Source organism: Papio anubis, chromosome 1 (genome assembly GCF_008728515.1).
Source record: "Papio anubis isolate 15944 chromosome 1, Panubis1.0, whole genome shotgun sequence".
Taxonomy (NCBI): domain Eukaryota; kingdom Metazoa; phylum Chordata; class Mammalia; order Primates; family Cercopithecidae; genus Papio; species Papio anubis.
Genome location: NC_044976.1, coordinates 9,991,134 through 10,017,797, shown reverse-complemented (window position 1 = coordinate 10,017,797; position 26,664 = coordinate 9,991,134). Strand labels below are relative to the sequence as shown.

General features: G+C 46.2%; 1 protein-coding gene and 2 long non-coding RNA genes across 7 annotated transcripts in view; 1 reads left to right on the top strand and 2 right to left on the bottom strand.

Moving 5' to 3' along the window:
• The window catches only part of MTOR (mechanistic target of rapamycin kinase), a 150,293-nt gene that overhangs the window by 104,652 nt on the left and 18,977 nt on the right, over positions 1–26,664 (top strand). For all 5 annotated transcript variants that reach the window (XR_004182730.1, XR_004182731.1, XM_031664368.1 and 2 more), the window contains 16 exons: positions 1,590–1,690; positions 5,085–5,200; positions 6,703–6,780; positions 6,989–7,096; positions 11,158–11,283; positions 11,380–11,511; positions 16,946–17,061; positions 18,493–18,610; positions 20,906–21,154; positions 21,843–21,943; positions 22,728–22,824; positions 23,214–23,312; positions 23,646–23,768; positions 23,966–24,148; positions 24,594–24,728; positions 24,935–25,109. Coding sequence is in view for 3 of the 5 variants with exons in the window: in XM_031664368.1 (XP_031520228.1) it covers positions 1,590–1,690; positions 5,085–5,200; positions 6,703–6,780; positions 6,989–7,096; positions 11,158–11,283; positions 11,380–11,511; positions 16,946–17,061; positions 18,493–18,610; positions 20,906–21,154; positions 21,843–21,943; positions 22,728–22,824; positions 23,214–23,312; positions 23,646–23,768; positions 23,966–24,148; positions 24,594–24,728; positions 24,935–25,109 (2,057 nt within the window). In the remaining 2 variants the exon portion in view is untranslated. The remainder of the gene's footprint in view (positions 1–1,589; positions 1,691–5,084; positions 5,201–6,702; positions 6,781–6,988; positions 7,097–11,157; positions 11,284–11,379; positions 11,512–16,945; positions 17,062–18,492; positions 18,611–20,905; positions 21,155–21,842; positions 21,944–22,727; positions 22,825–23,213; positions 23,313–23,645; positions 23,769–23,965; positions 24,149–24,593; positions 24,729–24,934; positions 25,110–26,664) is intronic.
• LOC116274157 lies at positions 2,133–7,077 on the bottom strand. The gene is made up of 3 exons (XR_004182740.1): positions 6,862–7,077; positions 6,469–6,595; positions 2,133–2,549 (listed from the first exon to the last, which is right to left on the bottom strand). It is a non-coding gene; the product is annotated as an uncharacterized LOC116274157 (long non-coding RNA).
• LOC110742835 lies at positions 16,461–25,229 on the bottom strand. The gene is made up of 3 exons (XR_002521000.2): positions 25,210–25,229; positions 19,330–19,402; positions 16,461–16,532 (listed from the first exon to the last, which is right to left on the bottom strand). It is a non-coding gene; the product is annotated as an uncharacterized LOC110742835 (long non-coding RNA).

Here is a 26,664-nt window from a genome sequence, read left to right as displayed (position 1 = left end):
TGCATTCATCCAAGTTACTTGTGTTCACCAGCTGTAAATTTTGAATTATAGAATTAGAAGGACCATTTGGAGATCATGCAGCTTTCTCTCCTACCTCTAGTCAGGATCGTTATAAAAATATGCTGTGCAGGTGAGCTGTGCCTCTGCTCTAAGCCAGTGGTTCTCAAACTGTGGCCCCTGGTCCAGCAACTTTGGCGTCACATAGAAACTTGTTACAAATGCACATTCTCAGCTTCTACCCCAACACTAATGAGTCAGAAACTCAGAGAGTGGAGCCCAGCCATCTGAAGAATGGGCTCTAGGGAATTCTGATACACTTTGTTTGAGAACTACTGCTCTAAGGGAACCCCTAGCAGGGCCCAGGAGTGAAGATTTTTAAGTCTCAGTGGCAGGAAACCAACACAGAGGTTTATCCTGCTCCCGTAATGGAGCTTCAGTAAGTGTATAGGGCATCATGGCCACCAGTTCTTCTTTTTGGTCTCAGCTCTGTATTGAGCCAGAGTGCTTGTGTCCCTGGTTCCCTTGATCATGTGCCAGAGAGACTTCAAAGTTAATATCCGCCGTACTGCAATGCTGGATAATGGCCCTGAGTACCTCTTCTGACATAGTCCACAGTCAGCTTCTTGGTGAGCCTAGATTCCTTCTGCAGGGATTGACTTCAGCCTCTTTATCCCTGCCCTCCTCCACCACCTTAGAGTAGAGAGCAGCTCATGTTCCATGAGGCTTCTGACCTGGGCCACTTAGAACTTGTGCCCTTCCTCGTGACTACACCTCCAGTGCAAAGTTAAATCATCCTGCAGCATGTCTTTCAGAAAGCAGGAAAAATTAAGGAGTCTCCTAGCTGCATCTTGAAACTCATATGAAATCCGGGGCTCGGATTTGCATAATAGCAGAGTTTATTTATTTTTATTGAGAAGCGAAACATGAGAGGGAATTTCAACAGTCAATAGCAAGACCTTATTCTAGGGCTTCCGCATTCTCTTTGTTTGTTGGGGTGTCTTAAGCACCATTTATATCTCAATATCTCATAGTCCTCCTTCACGTTCAGTTAATTGTGCAAAATTCTGAGAATAAGCAGCATCTAGCTTTCTGTAGATGTGACCATTGTAGAGCCTTTCTTCTGTACAGATTGATTTCATCTGGGTTTCATTTCAGACTGAAACCATTTGTATAATACTTTTAGGAGCCAGTTCTCCCTATAGCTTTGAGCCCAAAATGAATGTCCAGATGCGTCTCTTCAGATTGCTTTCTCTGTAGGCCTGCCAAAGGGAAAGAGCCCAGAATTCTTTGGCATAGGAGAGAAGTTATTTAATATTTATGAAGGGAGCCAGATGTTCAGGACATTTCATATCACAGAGTTAGACATGGTTCCTATCCTTGATAAACTCACCCAGACAAATTATGAGCACCAGATCATAGAAACAACAAATAGCCCATTCATTATCTATTATGTGACCTGGTAGAATGTGCTTTTTTATTAAAGGTGTCCAGTTCCTGTGTAGTCCTCAACTAACCCAAGGGGCAGGAGAGGAAGATTGGTAGTTTAAGGAGATTTGGATTAATCTGACTGTATAATTCATTTCCTTCAGGGGTCAACTCCACCAGCAGTGCTGTGAAAAGTGGACCCTGGTTAATGATGAGACCCAAGCCAAGATGGCCCGGATGGCTGCTGCAGCTGCATGGGGTTTAGGTAAAGCTTCCCTCACAGGCACCCCATCAAGAATGGGGTGAGTGAGGCTAGGGGCTCGCATCAGAAGAGTAAGGCGCTGGCTCTAGGTGGAGATCCAGGTCTGTGGAAGTGTAAAAACGGTCTGTATCCACCTACTTCTGCACCTTCCATCTGTCCTTTCTACCTGATGATTTTTATGAACTTGTTGGACATGGGGAAAATTGGATCTTCGTTGGAAGGCCAAGGAAAAGAGTGCACAAAATCAAAATTGAGATTTGGTGGGTGAGAAATATACACTTAGCACACTCACACAGAATACTGATGCCAGATGCTTTTCCCCATACACCAAGCCATTGTCAGCTGACACCAATGGGGTGTCAGGTAGTTTATTTCTGACACTGTCTACTTGGAAATAGCATCGGATCCCACAGGTTAAGGGCTCATCCCAAAATACTGCCCCACTTCAGATGCCAATCACAAGTTCCAGGTTGTGACTTGTGTTTCTCACTGACCAGCTGTAAATCAGGGTTAACATAACTCTCCTCCACAGGTGTGATAATTTGGTAGGACAGCGCACAGAACAAAAGGAAACACTTTTACTTACATGTACTGGTTTCCTATAAAGGGTATTATACAAGATACAGATGAACAGATACAATGAGGGAAGGTCTAGAAGGGTCTAGAGTGCAGAAGTTTATGTCCTGTGTGGTACTGGGGTTTACCATCACCCTCCCAGCACCTTCATCAACCTGGAAGCTCATTGTTCAAGAGTTTTTATTGCCTTTAATTTTCAACCTCTTCACCTTTCCTGGATGTCAGTGGACAGGGCTGAAAGTTCAAACCTGGTAATTACTTGGTCTTTCTGGTAACCAGCCCCATCCTGGAAGGGGAGAAGGAGGGAGAAACAATGTTAGGCAAAGTTTAAGTCATATGCTACTTAGCAAACCAATCTCTTTGGCAATAGGCTTGGATATTCTGCAAGGTTAGTGGGGTCCTACGCCCACACATTCAGCAGGGTATTAGGGTATGCAGCTCTCTGTCTCCATTTACCTTTGCAGTTGAAAGCAGAAACAAGAGATGAGGAGACTGGGTGTGGTGACTCACACCTGTAATCCCAGCACTCCGTGAGGCTTGGGTGGAGGATCACTTGAGCCCGGGAGTTTGAGACCAGCCTGGGCAATATAGTGACACTCCATCTCTACCAATTTTATATGTGTGTGTATATATATACACACACACATATATACACATATATATGTATACATGTATACATATATATGTATGTGTATATATATATATACACACACACAATTTTTTTTTTTTTGAGATGGAGTCTCTATCACCCAGGCTGGAGTGCAGTGACACAATCTTGGTTCACTGCAACCTCCCGGGTTCAAGCAATTCTCTGCCTCAGCCCTCCGAGTAGCTGGGATTCCAGGCACCACTACCACGTCCAGCTAATTTTTGTATTTTTAGTAGAGACAGGGTTTCACCATGTTGCCAGGCTGCTTGAACTCCTTATCTCGTGATCCATCCGCCTCGGCCTCCCAAAGTGCTGGAATTACAGGCGTGAGCCACTGCGGGTGGCCCTCATTTTTTTGTTTTAAAGAGAGATGAGGAGAACTCTCTTTAGGTTCCTGCATCCAGCTATGCCTAAAGTCGTCTCTATAGTTGACCTTCTCAATAAATAAATTTTTTCTTAAACTATTCTACCTTATCAGCATAATCAGTAGGGGCTCATGATGAATAATGAACACTTCTATCACTCAGGAAATGCAAAGGGTTTTTGATAGCTCTATACCAGTCACTAGGGACAAAGATCAAACATATTTCGTCTTATACCACAGTAGGATTTGGCTTTGGTTGCCTAAAGCAAGATAATGATTTATTTTCCTCTCTTATAAATGAAATCTAGAGGTAAGCATTTCCAGACTAGTATTTTGGCTCTATTATCATTAGCCTTTTTCCAGATTGCTGCTTTGCACGCTCAGCCTGTGCCTCCATTTTAAAGTTCACATGATTCAGCATGGTTGCTGGAGCTCCCCATGTCATGTTTTTATCCCAAGCAGGAGTAAAGGGAGAAGACAGTTGTCTATCTCCTTTTATTCATATTTCTTAACTTATAGTTTAGAACTTTCCCAATATATGTAACAGTGAGGATTATAGTATAATAAACCCCCATCTGCCCGTCACCTTTTCCAGCAATTACAAACATTTTCACCATTTATTGTCTCTGTTCTCCTCTTTGCTGCCCAATTCTTACCCACCTCACTCCTACTCCCAGAGTATTTTAAAACAGAAATTTCCTTTCAATCCCTGCAGACATGTCAATTTCTGACACTGGGCCCCAGCTAAGAGGATTATCAATATCTGTTCCAGAGATGGTCTTGATAAGAAGGGAAAGGATATGTATAACGTCCCTGGTGAAAAGCTTCACCTGTGGAGCCCAGAGGAAAGTTACATAACCTTTTACCTCCATTCTCTTCTTCTGTCCCTCTTGAGTCACAGAGCTTATACCCTTTCCTTTCATGAGCTCTGGGCTAGATCCGGAACATTTTTCAAAAACAAATTGCTTCCTGAGGAGTCATCGTTAGCTATTTGCTTGTGCCCAGAGGCATAGAGAATGGATGAGCCGATGGTCTGGAGTGAGAGGCAGGAAAATGCCTTGTAAAATTGGCAGCCCTGCAGTTTGCAGCTAATGAAGCTGATATCTTTTCTGCAGATGGTCTTGGAAATCCTGGCATTTGATACATACTCACCCCACCAGGAGAAGTAAATACCTCTTCCCGGATGCAGCCATTTCCCCAGTCTAACATGACACAGAGACCACTGTGCTGTGACCTAGCCCGGCTTTTTGTTATAATGGAGTTGCTTACAATATTTATCTCCTCCCTCCTGAGGCAAAGATGTTGCCAGAATGAAATGGGCAAGCTATGTGTCTAATCCTGTCCCCTATCATCTGTGTAATGGCTATTTTCAATTGTTTAGAGGAAAATGTAATTTCCCAACATACCATTGAACTGTGAGCTGCCTCACTAGTAGGGAAGAAAGCAATTTTGTTTCACCTGGAGAAACCTGAGAGAGTTCTCTAGGATAATGAGGTGCTGCATTCAGCCCACTTGATGTGCAGACTTCACACTCATTCACTTCCCCCCTCATCTGTCAAGATGCTCCCTGGGCAGCCATGGAGTCCTGTGTTTAGGAGAGAGATGTGGCTTTTTTTTTTTTTGTTAAGTCAACCTGCATAGTGTGTATAGGGGCTCTGCAGGATTTTGGTACATGAGGCTCAAGTGCATTTGTCTTGTTTGTATCCCAAGCTAAAGGAAAGTAACAATGGTAAGACCTATTTGAGATGCTGCCTTTAGCCCAACCAGCCAACCCCCTTGATGCTTTGTGTATGTGTGTGTGTGTATAGGTCAGTGGGACAGCATGGAAGAATACACCTGTATGATCCCTCGGGACACCCATGATGGGGCATTTTATAGAGCTGTGCTGGCACTGCATCAGGACCTCTTCTCCTTGGCACAACAGGTAAAAACCTGCATGCACCCAGATCTCTCAGCAAGGAAAAGATTGTAGTGCTTCTGAGCACACGGAGCTTCAGTAAATAGCTATTATACTTCAGGTCTGATGTTTACTTGACTTTGTGAGTGCATTTGAATGGTTTTGATGCATTGCACTCAGAAGACTGCCAGCAGGTCTGCTGGGGCTACTTTTTGTTCTGAGGGGGACAAATGTGTTCTGGAAGCTGCTGTCTCAGTTGCTTTTGGAGTTAGCTTGTTGGGTCATCGTTACATCCCTTGCTGTAGAGAGCTGTATTTCACCAAAAGATAGCAGTCAGAGAGCCAGCAGTCTCACTGTGCGGCAGAAATCAGTCACAAGGGTCTTCTGGCCATGCAGGCATGTCACACATTGATTACCTTCCAAGGAAGCTAGTACTTATTTGCAAATAGTGTGCTGACTTGCAGAATGAAATAATGAAGTAATCCCATCCACCCTGTCAGACACGAGACTAAATGAGGTGCCCTGGTAAATGATCTGAGCACTTAGGGCATTGGGACACTATAATTAACCTTAAACATTCAAAAACGGGAAAAGCTCTGCATGAGGGATTTTTAATTGATGGCACAGAGGAAACTCAAACTGCAGTGCTGTGGCATCCTCCAGGCTCTCATCTGTGTGATGAGAACCAAGATCTTGGTTGTCTCTGTCAGAGACACAAGAGCTCCCGTTCACATGCACAGGATTGGGCATCTCTGCCAATTTCAGAGGCACTCCCTAATAAGGACAGAGGGTGCTTGGAAGCCAGAGCTACCACCTGGGGCCATTGAAGTGTGTGCAGAATCTGTTTTCATAAACATGCCCAGCAAGGAAAAGTTAAAAGAGGGTAGATCCCCAGGCTGGGCACAGTGGCTCACACCTGTAATCCCAGCACTTTGGTAGGCCAAGGTGGATGAATCACTTGAGACCAGGAATTCGAGACCAGCCTGCCCAACATGGCGAAACCCTATCTCTACTAAAAATACAAAAATTAGCTGGGCATGGTGGCGGGCACCTGTAGTCCCAGCATCCCAGCTACTTGGGAGGCTGAGGCAGGAGAATCGCTTGAACCTGGGAGGTGGAGACTACAGTGAGCCAAGATCACGCCACTGCACTGCAGTCTGGGTGACAGAGTGAGACTGTGTCTCAGAAAAAAAAAGGTAGATCCCCAATTATGTCCTCTTGAGATGCAAGAACCCATGATTCAGTTTTACAACCCTCATTCCCATGCCCTTGCCACCTAAGATTGTGTATGTTACCTTAGATAGGTGTTAAAGTTTTGGATGCCATGCATTTCTGTCTTTGATGAGAAATTGGATAATACCTCCTCTCAAGCCATTCACTTCTGGGAAAATGCCTTTCTTCAGCAAATTTCTCTGTTCGTCCCTGGAATTTAAGTGAGACAGATAACTTCTGTAGCTAGTTGGGGTGCCCTAAAATAACCCTAAGCTCCCAAGTCCAGAGCTCAGTCCCAAGGGTTGTTTCTCTTCTAGTGCATTGACAAGGCCAGGGACCTGCTGGATGCTGAATTAACTGCGATGGCAGGAGAGAGTTACAGTCGGGCATATGGGGTAAGTGTCAACTATTCTGCACATTGTCATTTTTGAGGCTTATTTCCATACTTTTTTCAGAATGGGCTATTGAGAACTCACAGGCTGCTGGAAACATGCCTGTTTTCTCTGATCGGCAGATACCCTGACACCAGAAGGAATGATTTAAATCCTGTCTTTTGGATTGTTTGTGCAGTAATTAGTTTGGAATGTGATTTGCTTCCATCAGGCCATGGTTTCTTGCCACATGCTGTCCGAGCTGGAGGAGGTTATCCAGTACAAACTTGTCCCCGAGCGACGAGAGATCATCCGCCAGATCTGGTGGGAGAGACTGCAGGTGAGCTTGGTAGAAAGCCCCAGTTCACCCGCCTACCCCTGCCCCTTCCAGGACCTGGGAGAGTGCCCCCCTCCACTCCCTCTCTTACTCAACTTGCTTTTCCTGCCTCCTCCACCAGTGTGTTGCTTGGCTTGCATACAAAGCAGAATACTCAAATGCTCCTCATCTAAGCTTAAGCTGTGAGAGAATGGCCAATTTTCCCGTCTCTTCTTACTCTCTCCTCTAGGAATTAAAAAAAATGTTTTTTAATAAATGACACCTGTGACCAGTCAGGAATCATAATCTCAAAATCATTGGTTCTCAACTTTAGCGGCACAGTAGAATCACCTGGAAAGCTTTTTAAAGTCCTGATGCCCAGGCTATTCCCCAGGCCAATTAAATTTCTGGGGAGAGACTCAGGATCAGTATCTTTTCAGGTTCCCCCAGATGATTCCACAAGCCAAAGCTAAGAACCACTGTTCTAACTATACTTGCAGGCCACCCGCACTAGCTTTTCAAATGGGGTTGCCTTAGGTTCTCATTGGCCAACTCCTCCTGTTGATAGTTACTTAGGTCAGAGTCATCCTGTCACCTGCACTGAGACTTTTTTCCACTGCAGTTTCCCCTTGTAGAGAAGCTTTCCCAAGTCCTCCATCAGTATTTTCATTATCACATTCTGATCATTTTAACATGAGGAACTGTCACTCCAGTTCTGGGAGTCAGGAGTCTTAAGTGTTCTGGGAAGGATGGCCAGTTCTCCCATTCCTTGAGTGGGTAGGATAGGAAGTTCATCAGCAAAAGAAAAAAAGAGAGAAAGCCTTTACCACTCCAGAAACCATTTGTCTCCCTGCCTATCATAATCCATCCCCCCAATTATAAGCCATTTCCTCTCAACTAGATCCCCACCTAATTCCAAATTCTCGCTTCAGACCAGTCGAAGTTTGTGCTTCAGGCGTCTCAGTAGGCTGTGACAAAACCCTCTCACTCCAAACTGCATTCCTGCCTAGGAAGTTCAGGGCACATTCCCCTGGAAAGGAGAGAGCAATGGGCACGGGAACATCTATGAATACAGTCATTTATGGCTCTGAAATGAGCACATACAGTTCTTTTACATGTTTTATTAGTAATTATGAAATGCCCAGTGAATGTTTTGATGGAAAATTGTCTCCTGGGCACCAGAAAGAATTCCACAAATAAGCATTTCCCACTTAATTTGTACACACCCCAGTTCTTTGAAATGCCTATAATAAAGAGTTTCTACAGCAGAGATCTGATGAACCTTCTGACAGTCTGACAAGTGGGACTTGATCCAAATGTAGACTTGGAGGGGAGGGGATGCATGGAATGAGTCCTGGGAAGAGAGATGCCTGTCTGACTTTACTGGGTCCAGGACACTGTTACCACCTTAAGCCTTCGTGACTTTCCTATCTTGAGGCAGCAAGATGCTTTTTGGCTTACGGGAGGCCAAATTATTTCAGCATCTGGGAGGACCTAACTATTGGTGAGAAGTAACAAAAAACAATCACTCAATGTACTTTTTTCTGTTATTTTAACTTTCTAAATCATTGTTGTCACACTTCATGGGATGGAAAATTGTAGTCCAAGGCCTGAAAATAAAGCATTACATTTATAGTGGAAATTTGGCTCTTGTGGATGGCTTGCTGTCAAATGAACTGCTGGGGCTAGAAAACTGCCATTTTGTGGTCAAATCATTTAAATTAAAATCCCCAACCAGTATTATAGTAGTGGAAAAATACATGTTTGTTACTTTTCTTTGGAGTTGCACAATGCTTTTGGTTCCTAAGACCCTCCCATAGGGCAGTTAGAGAGGTCAGCATTACTGGCACTGGGTCTCTTCTTGCCTTGGGTTCTCCAGTCAGGCTCAGACTGCATCTTATCATGGCTAAAAGCCTGAGATCATTGTTGCTAGACTTTTAAGTTTATGTCCGTGGAGTTCAGCTCCATGGGTTCATGGAATTTACCATGAAACAGTAGATCTAAGGAACTCCCCTTCTGAGTCTGACTTCTTACCAACAAGGGTGAAAAAGGAGTTCACTTGGCTAGGCATGGTGGCTTATGCCTGTAATCCGAGCTCTTTGGGAGGCTGAGGCAGGCGGATCGCTTGAGGTCAGGAGTTCAAGACCAGGCTGGCCAACATGGCAAAACCCTGTATCTACTAAAAATACAAAAATTAGCCAGGCGTGGTGGCATGCACTTGTAGTTCCAGCTACTCAGGAGGCTGAGGCAGGAGAATCGCTTGAACCCGGGAGGCAGAGGTTGCAGTGAGCCGAGATCGCACCACTGCACCCCAGCCTGGGCAACAAGAGCAATCCCACATATAATCCCAGCACATTGGGAGGTTGAGGCGGGCAGATAGCTTAAGCCCAGGAGTTGGAAACCAGCCTTGGCAACATGGCAAAACTCTGTCTCTTCAAAAAATACAAAAATTAGCCAGATGTGGTGTGCGCCCATAGTCCCAGCTACTCAGGAGGTTGAGGCGGGAGGATCGCTTGAACCTGGGAGGTTGAGGCTGCAGTGAGCCGTGATTGCACCAGTGTACTCCAGCCTGAGTGACAGAGTGAGACCCTGTCAAAAAAAAGAAAGAAGAATAATTTCTAAGTGTAACTGAATGAAGCATTTCCCCTTCTGTGTATACTTTTTTATCTCAGACAAGTAGAAATGAAGAAGAAAGAATCTTAAGATGCCAACATACAAGGTATCTCAACAGTCTTTTGTTTTTTCAGAAGTCTTAATGGAGGTTGAGGCTTTAATAACTTCAGAAATATAAATGCCACCAACTTAAAAACAATGTCACTTGAAAGTTATTTAAACTTATTTACATTTAATTCATTTTTGAACTTTGGATGATACATTTTAAATTTAATTTCTTTGTCAGTGATAGTCATCTTCAACCAGAAAGACTGAAACAAAATTTTAAAGTTAAAGATGTATTATGTATTATATTCACCATTCACAAAATAAATTGAAATCAATCATTTAATTTATTTAATCCTCGCCGTATCCCTATGAAACTGGTACTGTTTTTATTCCACTCTACGGATCTGTCAGAGGTTAAGTGATTTGCCCAAAGTCACATAGGTAGCAAGTGGCAGAGGCAGGATTCAAGCTCCAAACCCATGCTATACCATCTCTCAAACTGCTGAGAAGTCCCTAAGGGCAGGGGTCCCCATACCCAGGGCCGGGGACCAGTGGGTAGCCTGTTAGGAACGGGGAGGCACAGCAGGAGGTGAGGGATGGGCAAGCTCTACCTCCTGTCAGATCAGCAGCCACATTAGATTCCCATGGGAGCATGAACCCTATTATGAACTGTGCATGCAAGGGATCTAGGTTGCACGCTTCTTATGAGAATCTAATGCCTGATGATCTGAGGTAGAATAGTCATCCGAAAACCATTCCCCCGCCCCTGCCCAATATATGGAATAATTGTCTTCCACAAAACTAGTCCCTGGTGCCAAAAAGGTTGGGGACCACTGCCTAAGGGTATTTCACTCACAGTGCCCTTAACCTGAGAAAGCTTAGATTCTATCAGCAAATCTCCTTTGTGTTTCACAGTGGATTTGACTGTGACTTGCAGGGAAGTTAAAATGTATCAGAAGGCCAGGCACTGTGGCTCATGCCTGTAATCCCAGAACTTTGGGAGCTGAAGCAGGCAGATCACTTAAGGTCAGGAGTTCGAGACCAGCCTTGCCATCATGGTGAAACACCATTTCTATTAAAAATACAAGAAAAGGCTGGGCACGGTGGCTCACGCCTGTAATCCCAACACTTTGGGAGGCTGAGACGGTTGGATCACAAGGTGAGGAGTTCAAGACCAGCCTGGCCAAGGTACTGAAACCCCGTCTCTACTAAAAATTAAAAAAATTAGCCAGGCATGATGGTGCATGCCTGTAATCCCAGCAACTCAGGAGGCTGAGGCAGGAGAATTGCTTGAACCTGGGAGGCTGAGGTTTCAGTGGGCCAAGATTGTACCACTGCACTCCAGCCTGGGCGACAGAGCAAGACTCTGCCTCAAAAACAATGTATCAGAAGACATATCTGATCTTCACTTTTGAATGTTCTAGGGCTGCCAGCGTATCGTAGAGGACTGGCAGAAAATCCTTATGGTGCGGTCCCTTGTGGTCAGCCCTCATGAAGACATGAGAACCTGGCTCAAGTACGCAAGCCTGTGTGGCAAGAGTGGCAGACTGGTGAGTGACACCCACCCACCCACATGGGCAGGTAGGGCTCCAGGGTGTCCCTGGGCTGTCCAGTTCTGTCTGTAACCCAGTCTCTCTTATTTTAAGGCTCTTGCTCATAAAACCTTAGTGTTGCTCCTGGGAGTTGATCCGTCTCGGCAACTTGACCATCCCCTGCCGACAGTTCACCCTCAGGTGACCTATGCCTACATGAAAAACATGTGGAAGAGCGCCCGCAAGGTCTGTATCCCAGTGCATCCAGAACAGACCACCTTCTCCAGAATGCCCGCCTGATCTGCTTCTCTCTGCCCCTTTAAGGCCAGAAAAGAAACAGTGTTTAAACCACCTACTCACAATGTCAGGGAGTTTCTTCCTGTTATGAAGCTATTTGGCCTGATTTCATAAAGTGAATCATAGTTGAGGAGATACATGTATACCATTGATCAAACCAATGAATGTGATCACAGTTACATGTATTTGTATCTAGAAAGTGCTGGGACATAGAAAAGGCACACTTTCTACCCCTAAGAGAAGATGGGCTGTTTGGTACAAAAAAGAGCAGATTTGTGAATACACAGACTAGAACTTTCACAAGACCAATTTGGGTTTTTCAGACTTCTGGTCTCCTATCCTGTCATCAGTTTGGATTCAAAAGGAATAACATGCAGGGTGTAATGCTGAAACCAGGAGGGAAAGTTATCTTGAAGCCAATGTAGAATTCCTCTGACTTTATTTACAGACAAGCCCTTGGGAAATAGATGTGGCTCCTGGTTTGGGGGTTTTTTTCTTTAAGCAATCTGCCTGGATGATGGTGAGGACTAATAACCAGTAGGCCCTGGAGGCAAAGTCAGCACCTGCTTTGGCTTCCCCTTCCTCCTTCTTACGAAAAGGAAGAGGGAGTCCCAACTAGCCTTCTCTCCCCATTGTGACCCCCACAGTGAGGTACCTGAGATGAGAGAGGAATAAAACCCACTGGGAGCCTCTGCTGTGGGGAGATCTCATAAAATAGAAGTTGTGTTTCTGTGGAAGGCACACTTAGGAGATCTGGGGACTGGGTCTAGAAATTGACTAATTTTATATATGACTGACTCAGGGTGGCTGTGAATGCCACCCAGAGTGGGATCAGCTAGCCTGTACCCAGGCACCTGGTCTTTGGGATTTACTGCAGTACCAATGACCTAAGTTTCCTTCTTCAAATGTGCAGCTTGGATATTTTGTTTGTTTTTGTTGTTTTGTTTTATTTTTCAGTCTCTGTGAGCCTCCCAGGCCAGAGCATTTCTGATTCAAAGCCTGACCTCCTCCAGGCAAATGAGAAAAACAGAAGGTGCTGAATCTGAGTATAGTCTGGTTTCCCTCCTATGTATAGTCTCCAAGTCTTTGACTGTCTTGCCCAAGGCAGGCCGAAGAAGTCTTTTGGGTAATATCTCAAGCAAGGAGTGGCTTCTTTCAACATAAGACCCCAGCCCAACTTCTCCATAGAATAGTCTTTCTTAGTAGCCCAAATTCTGGTGGAATTAAAAATTAGGAACCTATTTAAAGTGCTGGGATTTCAAGCCCAGAACTAGAGATGTCATATCTTCATAGTTAAGGAGCTACCCAAAGAAAACTGACTACTTAATAATTGTGCTGCTGATCAAGACACTCACTGAGCCTTACTTTCCTCCACTGTTAACAAGAATCATGCTCTGCCTTGCCTGAGGCAAGGAAAGTATTTATGGGAAAAGCAGACCCTGTTATCCTGGAAGGCATCAGGCTATGGGTATATGTATCATGTTTTCCTAGACAAGACACTTCACAGAGTCCAGAGACAGGCTGGTCTTCTGTAAAATTTCACTGAGCCAAGGCCGTTGTTCTTGCCCACAAACCCACCCATGCAATCTAGAACCAGAATATTGTGCCTAACTAAAATCCTGCGGGCCTATGAGAAGCCCCTTCTTCCAAGTGACAGGTCCTTCATTTATAAGAGGGAAAGAATCACTTTTCCCTTTTTTCATTTCCTGGGGATGGAGAAAACAAATTTTAAATAGAAAATTTCCAATTCCTTGAAAATAAGTTGCCTTGTACTATACAGTAGAAAGATATTGGATTCTCTTATGCTGGATAAATGAAATATTGAGCTTCAAATCCAAACTTAATACCCAGCCTCCCCAGCTTTGGCAGTTTATATTTTGTTCAGCTCCGTATTAAGTCCACCAAAGAGTTTAAACCCAGTGTCTGGATTGTTAATGTAGGTAGCTTATGAGCTCTGAAAAGCACCTAGTGTCAGAGTTCCTGGTTTAGCTCCTACCTGCGTGACGTACGCAATGATCACACTGAGTTATCACCTTTTTAGTGATGGATTTTTTTTACTACTGCCTCCCAATTCTTTTTTTTATATACATATAATCAGATTTAAGCCAGGTGTGGTGGCTCACGCCTATAATCCCAGCACTTTGGGAGGCTGAGGCAGGCGAATCACTTGAGGTCAGGAGTTCGAGACCAGCCTGGGCAACATGGTGAAGCACCGTCTCTACTAAAAATGCAAAAATTAGCCGGGTGTGGTGGTGCATACCTGTACTCCCAGCTACTTGGGAAGTTGAGGCGGGAGAATCGCTTGAACTTGGGAGGCAGATTGCAGTGAGCCAAGATCACGCCACTGCACTCCATCCTAGGTGATAAGTGCGAAACTCTGTCTCAAAAAAACAAAACAAAAAATCAGATTTAAGATGGGTCAATGTAGTTCTCCTAGAAAAAAAAACTAAAGAGTGGTTCATACCTGTAATCCCAGCACTTTGGGAGGCCATGGTGGGAGGATTGCTTGAGCCCAGGAATTCGAGACCAACCTGGGCAACATAGCAAGACCTCATCTCTACTAAAAATTGAAATTAAAATTAACTGGATGTGGTGGTGTGTGCCTGTAGTTTCAGCTACTGGGAGGCTGAGGTAGGAGGATCACTTGAGGAAAACTGTTCAAGTCTGCAGTGAGCTATCATTGTACCACTGTACTCCAGCCTGGGTAACACAGTGAGAGACCCTGTCTCTAAAGAAATAAACAATTAAATTTTAAAAATTAAAATTAAAGGAAAATTTATCACTTCCCAAGTGTGGGATACTAATGTAGTTCATTTTTCAAAGCTGGTGGTGAGTAATGGATCTCTGTGAAGACAGACGTCTGAGGGAGACAGGTGTTAAGTGTTGGAACACCTGTGTGCCTGCCCTGTCCTCATGCAATGGATTAACTGCTTGATCAATTGTTTGTCATGTCATTCTGGCTCTGGGTTAACCCAGTCTCTTCATGCCAATTAATTCCTTATATTGAAAAGCATCTGAGGATCGTCCTGGTCCCCAAGCTAGGGAGTTTCATTTTCTTCAAGACCATCATCACTGACATGTTTTTTTGTTGTGTGTGTGTGTTTTGAGACAGAGTTTTGCTCTTGTCACCCAAGCTGGAGTGCAGTGGTGTGATCTCGGCTCACCGCAAGCTCTGCCTCTGGGTTCAAGCAATTCTCCTGCCTCAGCCTCCTGAGTAGCTGGGATTACAGGCAGCCACCACCACACCCAGCTAATTTTTGTATTTTTAGTAGAGACAGGGTTTCACCGTATTGGCCAGGCTGGTCTCGAACTCCTGACCTCAGGTGATCCACCCACTTTGGCCTCCCAAAGTGCTGAGATAACAGGCGTGAGCCACCACGCCAGCCTTTTTTTTTTTTTTTTTTTGAGACAGTCTCACTCTGTTGCCCAGGTTGGAATGCAGTGGCACGATCTTGACTCACTGCAACCTCTGCCTCCGGGGTTCAAGTAGTTCTCCTGCCTCAGCCTCCCAAATAGCTGGGATTACAGGTGCACCCCACCACACCTGGCTAATTTTTGTATTTTTAGTAGAGACAGGTTTTGACATGTTGGCGAGGCTGGTCTGGAACTCCTGACCTCAGGTGATCCGCCGGCCTCAGCCTCCCAAAGTGCTGAGCCACCGCACCTGGCTAACATGTTTTTATTTAAAACAAACGGGCCGGGTGCAGTGGCTCAAGCCTGTAATCCCAGCACTTTGGGAGGCCGAGACGGGTGGATCACGAGGTCAGGAGATCGAGACCATTCTGGCTAACACGGTGAAACCCCGTCTCTACTAAAAAATACAAGAAACTAGCCAGGCGAGGTGGCGGGCGCCTGTAGTCCCAGCTACTCGGGAGGCTGAGGCAGGAGAATGGCGTAAACCTGGGAGGCGGAGCTTGCAGTGAGCTGAGATCCGGCCACTGCACTCCAGCCTGGGTGACAGAGTGAGACTCTGTCTCAAAAATAAAATAAAATAAAATAAAACAAACAAAAGTACCTCTTATTTGATTTACCATAAGGATAACTATTATTTATCTGAAGTCTTGATTTTTTCTTTCTTCTGCAGCACAGAACACATTGTCTCTTTTTCACATTCTCTCATATAATGTTTCCTTTCCCTGTGTTAACACATTTAGATTTTGCCGTTTTTCCATTTGAGCTTTTTTTTTTTTTTTTTTTTTTTTTTAGACGGAGTCTCGCGCTGTGTCACCCAGGCTGGAGTGCAGTGGCGTGATCTCGGCTCACTGCAAGCTCCGCCTCCCAGGTTCACGCCATTCTCCTGCCTCAGCCTCCGAGTAGCTGGGACTACAGGCGCCCGCCACCACGCCCGGCTAGTTTTTTGTATTTTTAGTAGAGATGGGGTTTCACCATGTTAGCCAGGATGGTCTCGATCTCCTGACCTCGTGATCCACCCGCCTCGGCCTCCCAAAGTGCTGGGATTACAGGCTTGAGCCACCGCGCCCGGCCCATTTGAGCTTTTGATGTTTGTACATTCTATCTCCATCCTTGAAGCCCTTTATTATTATTTTTGTCTCTATTTGTGGGTTTTTTCCCCCTCTAGAAAAAACAAAAGATTTGTTTTTCCCTTTAAAAGTGATATGGACCCCACTTATCAAGATGCTGGTTCGACTGGATGTGGCGGGCTTGTCCAGTAGTCCCAGATCTGTGATTCTGTCTCTGCTCTTCCTCAGTTCAGCTGTCTGTTCCTGACTCACATGTCCTCTGCTCACGTTGTATACAAGCCCGTGGTGTAAATAGATATAGCTGCTTTAGGGTGCTCTGGAGATTTTGCCCCTAAGTCACCCTGTTCAACCAGATGTCTGCTGAGCTGTCATCTTCTCCCTGTTCCATGTGAATGCATGAGGGTCTTCACCCCAAATCTGTGTTCTTATTTGGGTGCTATATGATTTTTAAATCTATAGTTTTTGCTCTGCTGGACTGTCCAAGGTACCCTGGTGGTGTAAACAAATACCAAAGTTTTATTAGCTTGAAACAATTCCCAAAAGCCTAATATCCCCCAGGGTAACATATTGATAGTGAAGTAAGCAGTTGTTTCAGATTACTTCATAGGAATTTTTATTTGGGGTAGCCAGGCATGAAACTGCCAAGGCTTATAAAACTGGTAATTATAGTTGGCAGAGGAGAGCCAAGACTTGAGTTGAATAAGTCATGAATATTTTTGAAAAGCCCGGCCTCTCCCAGCATCACGCCCTGGTCCTCTGTCCTATGGGGTCGTCATCCTGTGCTTTAGGGTATTCTCTTTGGAGAGGGGTTGACTCATATGCCTATCAGATGAACGGTAGCTCCCTTCCTCTGAAGTTGGGCCACATACCAAGTGGCTCTCTGTGCCTTTGTCCTGTTACAGATTGATGCCTTCCAGCACATGCAGCATTTTGTCCAGACCATGCAGCAACAGGCCCAGCATGCCATCGCTACTGAGGACCAGCAGCATAAGCAGGAACTGCACAAGCTCATGGCCCGGTGAGGTCCCTACTGACCTGGGGCAAGTCATATTCCAGCCCTGTCATCCCAGCAGCTTCTGCAGCAAGGAGGAGTTCAAGGCTTCTTGGGTGGCTGATTGCTGACATCTCTTTCCTTTTCCAGTAGGGATCCCAGGCAACCACCAAATCATGCTGCTCCAAAGTCTCTGCCACTTGCTTTCCTAGGTTCAGCAGCTCAAGAACACCCATGTGCTGTTCTCTTGGCATCTGACTTTAGAGTTAGAGTCCTTGTTTTCAAATGTCAGATATGGTGCCTTTCTTTTTTGAGATGGTCTTGCTCTGTCACACAGGCTAGAGTATGGCCTTAAGCAATCCTCCTACATCAATTTCCCAAGTAGCTACAGGCACGTGCCGCCACACTGGCTAGTTTTTTGTAGAAATGAGGTCTCTGCAAACAACAGGCCTGCGTTTTCCTCTACAAGTTTAATGTTGCCCAGGCTGGTCTCAAACTCCTGGACACCAGCCAGCCTCCCTCCATGGCCTCCCAGAGTGCTGGGATTATAGGTGTGAGCCACTGTGCCACCCTATGCTGCAGATTTGATATTTGACTTCAGAGAAGTGACTTAACCTCTCTGTGCCTCAGTTATCAATATAAAAGGGACAATAACAGTTTCTATTTCCTAGGGTGGTGTAAAGTAGTGTGAGGATTAATGCAAAGAGTACAATGTCAAGCATTTCGAGCAGCACTTGGAATATAGTAGCAGTCAATAAATGTGGGCTAATCTCATTTCAATGAATGGAGGGGAAGGGAAAAGTAAGGGAGAAGCCATATAGCATTAAGAGAAGTAACTCTCAACAACTGTCACCCACAAAAATTGGATTTGGGGTAGATAGGTCCATATAGACCCATCTGTACCAGGTACCTGGTTTATGCTGTCATTGAGAGACAAAGGTCAAGATGGAAAGATGGTATCTTAAAATTGTATTCCAGGCCAGGTTCGGTGGCTCACGCCTGTAATCCCAGCACTTTGGGAGGCCGAGGCGGGCGGATCACGAGGTCAGGAGATCGAGACCATCCTGGCTAACACGGTGAAACACCGTCTCTACTAAAAATACAAAAAATTAAGCTGGCGTGATGGCGGGCGCCTGTAGTCCCAGCTACTCAGGAGGCTGAGGCAGGAGAATGGCGTGAGCCCGGGAGGTGGAGCTTACAGTGAGCCGAGATCGTGCCACTGCACTCCAGCCTGAGCAACAAAGCGAGACTCCGTCTCAAAAAAAAAAAAAAATGTATTCCAAAAGCCCATCTCCTTTCTTCCATATGGCTGAAAATTTTGCTGGCTCCTTCACATTGCCTCCTGAGAACAAGAGGAAATACTAGAAGGGCTTCAGTGTCCCCCTAACAATTCGTGGCCCTCTTACGAGGGCTGTTTTGAGGAGGGAGCATCATGGGGGCTTGTTTCTCTGCTTCCAGATGCTTCCTGAAACTTGGAGAGTGGCAGCTGAATCTACAGGGCATCAACGAGAGCACAATCCCCAAAGTGCTGCAGTACTACAGCGCTGCCACCGAGCACGACCGCAGCTGGTACAAGGTGATCAGAAGCAGGGCTGCCTGCGAGACCCAGCACCCTGGCTGGCTTGCTCATGTCCTCCTGTGTGCTCGTGGTTACAGCTGAGCTTCTGTGGAGCTAGGCTGATGCTGTTAATTTGCTTCTTGAGTCCCTGGAGTCTTGTCAGTCACAGGCCCAGGGAGCCTGCATTTCCCCCTACAAGTTTAATTAATACAGAAAGATTATTGTGAGAAATACTTGTTACACCATTATTAGGTGTGTGGGGTGCTGGGGATTGCTGCTGTCTTATAGATTCTGAGCTGCTTGTTTTCCTGGGAGCATCTGGACACATGGTTAATCTCTGGAGCGTCATCTTCCCTTGGGTCATCTGTTCCTGCTCAGCATTTTTCTGATTTCCATCCTTGCCTGCTCCTCAGCTAAGAACTTAACTTTCTTTATTTTTATTGGAAAGATCCAAGTAACATCCTGTTATGTTACAGGAAACTTTTGAAAGAGATAAACAGAATTAGAAAATTTTTAAAAGATGTGATTGATGGAGGGGTGATTTTTGCAAGTATATATCTTTAGTGAGAACACACATTCTCATTTCTTTTTGAGAGGCTTCCTGGTAAGTAGGTGTGGCAGATGTCATTGATGTCTTTCCAGTATCTCCTTGGTTTGCCAATACTTTGTGAATTAATCCCTCTGAAATCTAAACTTGCATCTGAGGACTGCAGAAGCACTTATAATACAGATCTTACCTTTGTTTAGGCATGCTTCATTCTGGTTTGCATGAATGTCCAAAGCTGTATGTCCAAAGCTGCATGTCCAAAGCTGGAAAATACATCCAGTAAACACTATTAGCTGGAAGCTTATTAATCAGAATTGCATTCTAACCAGAGTTACTTTTCTTCATTTAGCTTTTAGGAAGTAAGCAAATCGCAAGAAAAAAGCTGGTTTCAGGAACTTTAGTTTTAGTTTTTAAAAGCATTTCCTAATGTGGGTCCCTTTGGTTTTATAATGTGTTCTACCATCAACGTCATGGCCCTGTGTGCATGCCAGGACTGTTTGTCTGGTTCACCTTGACCCCAGGTCATTGCTAGGCACATAGCAGATATACAAGAGATGTTCGGTGAATAAATGAAGGTATGGAAAAACTGAAACCTGGGTCATTGTAGAGTTCTTACTCACCAAGTAAAGGTTAATTGTGATCAGTCTATTCTGCTTAGATGAGAAAAGGGATACACCTGTGTTCAAGGTTTTTGGCAAGGCATACCAATGAATTTCCTGATTATTCAGAAAGTTCAGCTATTAATGGGTCACGTAGTGTCCTACTGTCACTGCAGACTTACCGTGCCTGGAAGCAAACTCTGCCTCACACTCGCTAAACCAAGCAGTGGTACGCTATAGAGTCATTGCCGCTCAGAACCCCAGAGAGACAGTAGTATTCCTTTATCCAAATAAGCACCAAGGGTTCGTCCATCAAGCATTGAGCTCTGGTTCTCTGTCAGGCCATGGCCTAGGTGTGGAGACCAGGTAGATGGGTGAGATTCTTTCTCCATCATGCTCCTATGCTCTTCATGTCTTCCTTTGTCCACTATCTGGTGACCTGTCAAGACTTTGCTCCCCTGAAATATTGTGATGACTGCTGCTTGCCCCCACTTCTGCTTGCCGCTTCTGCTCTCCCCTAAATGTACACTTTATATCCAATGCAGCTCTGCTTTCTGGGTGAAAGTGCCAGCCCCGTGCCTGCTCCAGGCATGCTTTACTGGCCTCGCTCTCACTCCTCGCCTGCGTGTATCTCCTGCGCAGTCACATCCATGGGCTTATTTCCCGTGAACCAATCTGTGCATCTCTGGCCTTATTCTTCCCCCTTGCCAAGTAGTCCCCACCGCTGCTCTCTTGTTTCCCTCCTTGCCCTTCTGCAGCTCTCTTCCAGACCTGCCCCAAATCCCTCTTCTTGACAAAGCTTTCCAAATCCCTGTCCTTGCTACTCCCGTTGCGCCTTGCAGAGTACCTAGGTCTTCAGGTTTGTGCGTGAGCTCCCCTAGGAGGCCAGGAGATCCCTTGAGGCAAGAGCTGTCTCCTGCTCCTCTTGCTGTGCCCTTCTCGCAGTGCAGTCACAGCAGTACGTTATATAGTTAGTGCTCCACAAAGTCAGTGGATCATGTTGAATTTAGTAAAACAGCCATTTCTGAGTGTCTCCTTGAAGTGTTTGCTTTATGGACACAGAGAAGAGGCAGGAACAGCTGTTCCTCAGCATTTACCTTGCACTCCCTCTGAGCCCTGCTGTTGGTCACAGCTCCGGTGTCTGTCCTTGCCTTTCTCCCCAACCAGGCCTGGCACGCGTGGGCAGTGATGAACTTCGAAGCTGTGCTACACTACAAACATCAGAACCAAGCCCGCGACGAGAAGAAGAAACTGCGTCATGCCAGCGGGGCTAATATCACCAACACCACCACTGCCGCCACCACGGCCGCTACTGCCACCACCACCGCCAGCACCGAGGGCAGCAACAGTGAGAGCGAGGCCGAGAGCACCGAGAACAGCCCCACCCCATCGCCGCTGCAGAAGAAGGTCACTGAGGTACCCTTCCCTTCTTCCTTATTACCAACCAACCAAGGTGCCAAGCTCTCTGAGAAATGGAACCGTTGTTAAGCTTAAAAGGAACCTGAGGCTGTATCTGAAGTGCCAGGTGGAGCTGGAAAATACTGCCTGTCTGCCATCCAGCACTGCCTGAGACAGGACTTTGTGTGGATATTTGCGTTTGGGGAGCTGATGCAGCCTCCACGCTGAAGAACAAGCTCCTTGTCAAGCTTCCCCGCGGATGAGCTCATTCTCTACATGCTGCACCTGTGTGTGGGTGGCTGTACGCAGCTGCAGGTCCACCCTGAGGATGGGGCTTGGGAGGTCCATCCTCTGCCTTTTTCTCTCCACTTCCACTACTTCCCCTTCTCCTTGGACTGTCAGTTCAGAATGCACCAGGGCAGCTGGCAGGCCCAGAGATCTGAGTGTTCAGAGCCTCAGCCCCATCTCCTCCCACCATCCCGTTCAGGAAGCCACCGTCAGCCCCAGATAATAACAGTTATGATACAGTTGCCATTTATTGAGTCTTTGCTATGTGCCAGGTTATGATTAAAGCTTTTTCGTGCATTAACCAATTTAATTGTTATAACCACCCTTTGAAGTAGGTACTATTAGTATGCTGTTATGCCCATTTTACAGATGAGAAAGCTGAGGCAAGAGTGTCACTAACACGTGTGTGTTCCAACAGGATCTGTCCAAAACCCTCCTGATGTACACGGTGCCTGCCGTCCAGGGCTTCTTCCGTTCCATCTCGTTGTCACGAGGCAACAACCTCCAGGATACACTCAGGTATCAGAGAAGGGGAGGATGCAACTCTGGTAGGCCATGTTAATGGCAGGACATAGAAGTCACACGTAAAAGTCCTCTTTCCCTTCCTGACCCTGATGAGGACACCCAAGATGGGTATATGTGCCTTTTTTCTGCACTGCAGTTTGAAGAGTAACAGCTGACTGGGCCCCACCTGTGTGGGTGAAACCTACAGAGAGTGAGGAGGAGAAGTGGAGTGAGAACTCCCCATGTGTGGTTTATTATGTAGGGACTATTCACCCATTTGTTAATCACAATATTTCTTTTTTTCTGACCACCCATTGCCTGTTGAAGTCACAGTATTTCTAAAATCCCTCAGCAACTTGGAGAGGTCTAAACAAATGACCCATATCAGTCAGTCCAGAGGGTAAAGGTGACAAGGTCCATGTCCTTCATTGGAGGATCTCCAGCCAGCTAAGAGGCAGGTGTCCCTGTTGCCTCTGCCCTACAGCGACTCTTATATGTGCAGACTTGTGCTCTCTAAAGGTTATCCTGGCTCGTCTGTTTGATGTCTGCGTACGTGCTGTGGTGACCCCTCAGTGACCTGGGATGAAATGCTCATTTGCTCAGGGTGATTCTTGTGGTGTTCAGTCAAGAGCACTGCCACCCATCACAGACACCTGCTCCCATGGGAGAGCAAACACATTTGAGAGTCACTGGTTGGAGTCCCTGCCAGATCTCTTCTCGGGAGCCTTATTAAGATTAAAAACAGACAGGCAAAAACTGGGAAACTAAATTTTCTATGACTTTCTCATTTCTTTTTCAGAGTTCTCACCTTATGGTTTGATTATGGTCACTGGCCAGATGTCAATGAGGCCTTAGTGGAGGGAGTGAAAGCCATCCAGATTGATACCTGGCTACAGGTGAGGACACTTGGTTACAGGTAAGGGTGGCCCCAATTCTCTCTTCTGGAGGGGGTCAGAGCCATTCAGATTGATACCTGGCTACAGGCGAGGACACTCGGTTACAGGTGAAGGTGGCTCCAAGTCTCTCTCCTGTGTGTCTCCTCATACAAGCATGCTCTGTTCAGCGTTGCAAGGCAGCATGTGTTCATACAGTGCTAAGGAAGTAGGGCTCAGTCCCAGGGTCAAGGGTCCATATTTTCTTTATTTTCTTTTAGAAACTAAAGGGAAGGGAATGAACCATTTCAGAGTGTCAACCAAAACAAGTGACAATAATTGATCTTTGCCTAGAAGAATAACTAGTTGTTTCAAGTCTCATATGCCACACACTGTGTCTTTTTGAATACCAGGTTATACCTCAGCTCATTGCAAGAATTGATACTCCCAGACCCTTGGTGGGACGTCTCATTCACCAGCTTCTCACAGACATTGGTCGGTACCACCCCCAGGTACGTGGAGACCCTGAGCAGTTTCTCTTCTAGCCACTGGTTTGGTGGTCAGCCTTTCCAAAAGCTGCCCTGGAGACACAAGTGCAGGAACTAGGAGTCATGTGTTCCATCCTGGCCCAGGAGGGTCTGTCCAGCCAGCTGTCCCAGAGGGCCCGGGAGCCTTGCTGAAAAGAAAGCATATTCCCTCCAAGACTTGAGTTAGCCCCTTCCTGGTAGCCTCAAGCAGATGTTAATGTCACACTCACCACTTGTTTTGTCATTCTCCTTAAAATTCACACCAGCTCTCCCCCAACCCACATTCCTTTATAGATGTTCCTTCTGTCTTTCCCTCAGGCCCTCATCTACCCCCTGACAGTGGCTTCTAAGTCTACCACGACAGCCCGGCACAACGCAGCCAACAAGATTCTGAAGAACATGTGTGAGCACAGCAACACCCTGGTCCAGCAGGCCATGATGGTGAGTTGGAGCCACTGTGGGGTTCCACAGACCCTGGTCACCTAGCTGGTGGGTGCGAGTGGGATTGTTTTTCTTCCTCACATTGGTGCTGTGCACTCCCTTTGACTGCCAGAAAGAGTTCCTCCTGTGTCTCCAAAACAGACCTTTCTGAGGTTAGCTGATTCTTGGTGCTTCTCTCCTTCTTCTCTTGGCTTCAGGTGAGCGAGGAGCTGATCCGAGTGGCCATCCTGTGGCATGAGATGTGGCACGAAGGCCTGGAAGAGGCATCTCGTTTGTACTTTGGGGAGAGGAACGTGAAAGGCATGTTTGAGGTGCTGGAGCCCTTGCATGCTATGATGGAACGGGGCCCCCAGACTCTGAAGGAGACATCCTTTAATCAGGTATGGGGTAAAAAACACGAAAGGACATAACCCTGTGGAAACATTCTGCCACTAAAAAAAAATGAGAAAAGTTTTTACAAAATGAAAGGACGTGACCCAAGGCCTTTGTCAGACTAATAAAACGAGCTCTAATGGAGATCACAGAGCATAAAACACCAGAAATTAGTTACAGGGACCCTCCTGAATTTTAACTGGAAAAGCCCAAGATTTCTCAAGGGGTCATCTCATCTCTCCTCTCACCCTTCCTTCCCTGTAAGCCATGCTGCTGGTTTGGGAACTCCAGGGTTGGAGGCCTGCACCTCTGCTCTCGCTTTCTCCAGCCCCCTGCCAGTGTTTTCAGTCCACAGCGGGCTCCTGAGTAATGTCTGCAGTCAGCCTGGGGATTTTGCCTCCTGGCTTGGTTGAGACTTTAACCACTTGAAAATGTACCTGCTTTCTCTCTCAGGCCTATGGTCGAGATTTAATGGAGGCCCAAGAGTGGTGCAGGAAGTACATGAAATCAGGGAATGTCAAGGACCTCACTCAAGCCTGGGACCTCTATTATCATGTGTTCCGACGAATCTCAAAGCAGCTGCCTCAGGTAGGAGCTTCTGGCAGGGTTAACTGTCATTATAGTCCTCTCTGTTTTACTGTCTATGAATGTTCTAACACTCATTCCAAAGCATCTGGTTTTACTTCTGCTTTGGGACAAGTAATTGTTATTAGCAATCCACTGAAAAATAGTTAAATTGCATTTAAATTCCTCCCTGGAGGCAGAACACTAAATCCTTTGGTAATTATTCACAGCTCACATCCTTAGAGCTGCAATATGTTTCCCCAAAACTTCTGATGTGCCGGGACCTTGAATTGGCTGTGCCAGGAACATATGACCCCAACCAGCCAATCATTCGCATTCAGTCCATAGCACCGTCTTTGCAAGTCATCACATCCAAGCAGAGGCCCCGGAAATTGACACTTATGGGTAAGGACCATTGTGCACTTCTGTCACCCGCTTCTCCCTCCTACCCTGGCTGAGACCCCTTCCCTCTTCTGAAATTACTGCTTGCCATTCCCATACTCACCTATCATAGCTACATCTTTCCCATGCTCATTGAGAGGAAAATAGAGGACAAGCAAATTTCTTATTATGTCCTCAGGACTTAGTTCATTCATGTAGTTGGGCTTATGTCAAGCATGATCACACATAAAGGGAATGACAAAGGCATACAAAGCAGAGAGGTAACAGTGGAAGGCAGGTGTTGGGGACTGATGAGGCCAGGAAGGAGGCAGCTGGGTGCAAGCAGGGAATTTGCTAGCTCCTCTGAAAAGGGGGCTTCTGGCTCTTGAATTTTTTTTTTTTTTTTTACCATCATAGCCTCTGTGGTAAATGATTGTGTAAAATGAACAAGTAGATTCTCACAGTGAGATTTGTTAAGCAAGTGGCCTCTGGAATTTCCCTTGGGGTAGAGTGTTACTTATGGGGGATGTTTAGGGAGGCCTGAGTGCTGTGGTGGCACTTTGAGGCCTCTCGCTGTTTGTTTGTTTGTTTATTTGTTTTTGAGACAGAGTTTTGCACTTGTTGCCCAGGCTGGAGTACAATGGCGCAATCTTGGCTCACTGCAACCTCCACCTCCCAGGTTCAAGTGAGTCTCCTGCCTCAGCCTCCTGAGTAGCTGGGATTACAGGCATGTGCCACCACGCCTGGCTAATTTTTGTGTTTTTAGTAGGTTTGGGGTTTCACCATGTTGGCCAGGCTGGTCTTGAACTCCGGACCTCAAGTGATCCGCCTGCCTCGGCCTCCCAAAGTGCTGGGATTACAGGTGTGAGCCACCGTGCCCGGCTGCCTCTCACTCTTTTTTCCCCCCCAAGACAGAGACTCACTCTGTTGCCCAGGCTAGAGTGAAGTGATATGCTCTCGGCTCACTGCAACCTCCACCTCCTGAGTTCAAGCAATTCTCGTGCCTCAGCCTCCCTAATAGCTGGGATTACAGGCACACGCCACATACTCAGCTAATTTTTATATTTTTAGTAGAGATGGGGTTTCACCACGTTGGTCAGGCTGGTCTCAAACTCCCGACCTGAGGTGATCTGCCCAGCTCAGCCTCCCAAAGTGTTAGGATTACAGGTGTGAGCCACCGCACCCGGCCTCGCCGCTCGCTCTTCATAATGCTAATGTTTCTTAAATGCAGTGATTATTCACCAACACCAATTAATCATGGTCCACAGGTGATTGTCTCTGCATGGGCTGTTGTCTTCTGATACCAAAATGTGGGTCAGGCTGGTTCTTGGGGTGTTTAATTAAAGAAAGTTTAAGAAAGGAATTGTTTCCAGAGGTGTGAACAAAGCTAACAGAATCAACAAGGAGCGCTAATGAACAAGTACAAGTGAGAAATTGTTACTCAGCCCTCACCCCCACACTCCAGAACTGGAAGAACAAGGAGCCCAGCAAGAACCATCACCGTGCCGGAGAGGCCATCTAGCAGAGTCTGCGGCCCAGAGAGAGTGGTGTGGCGGCTTCTAGAACTGGGGCCAGGCTG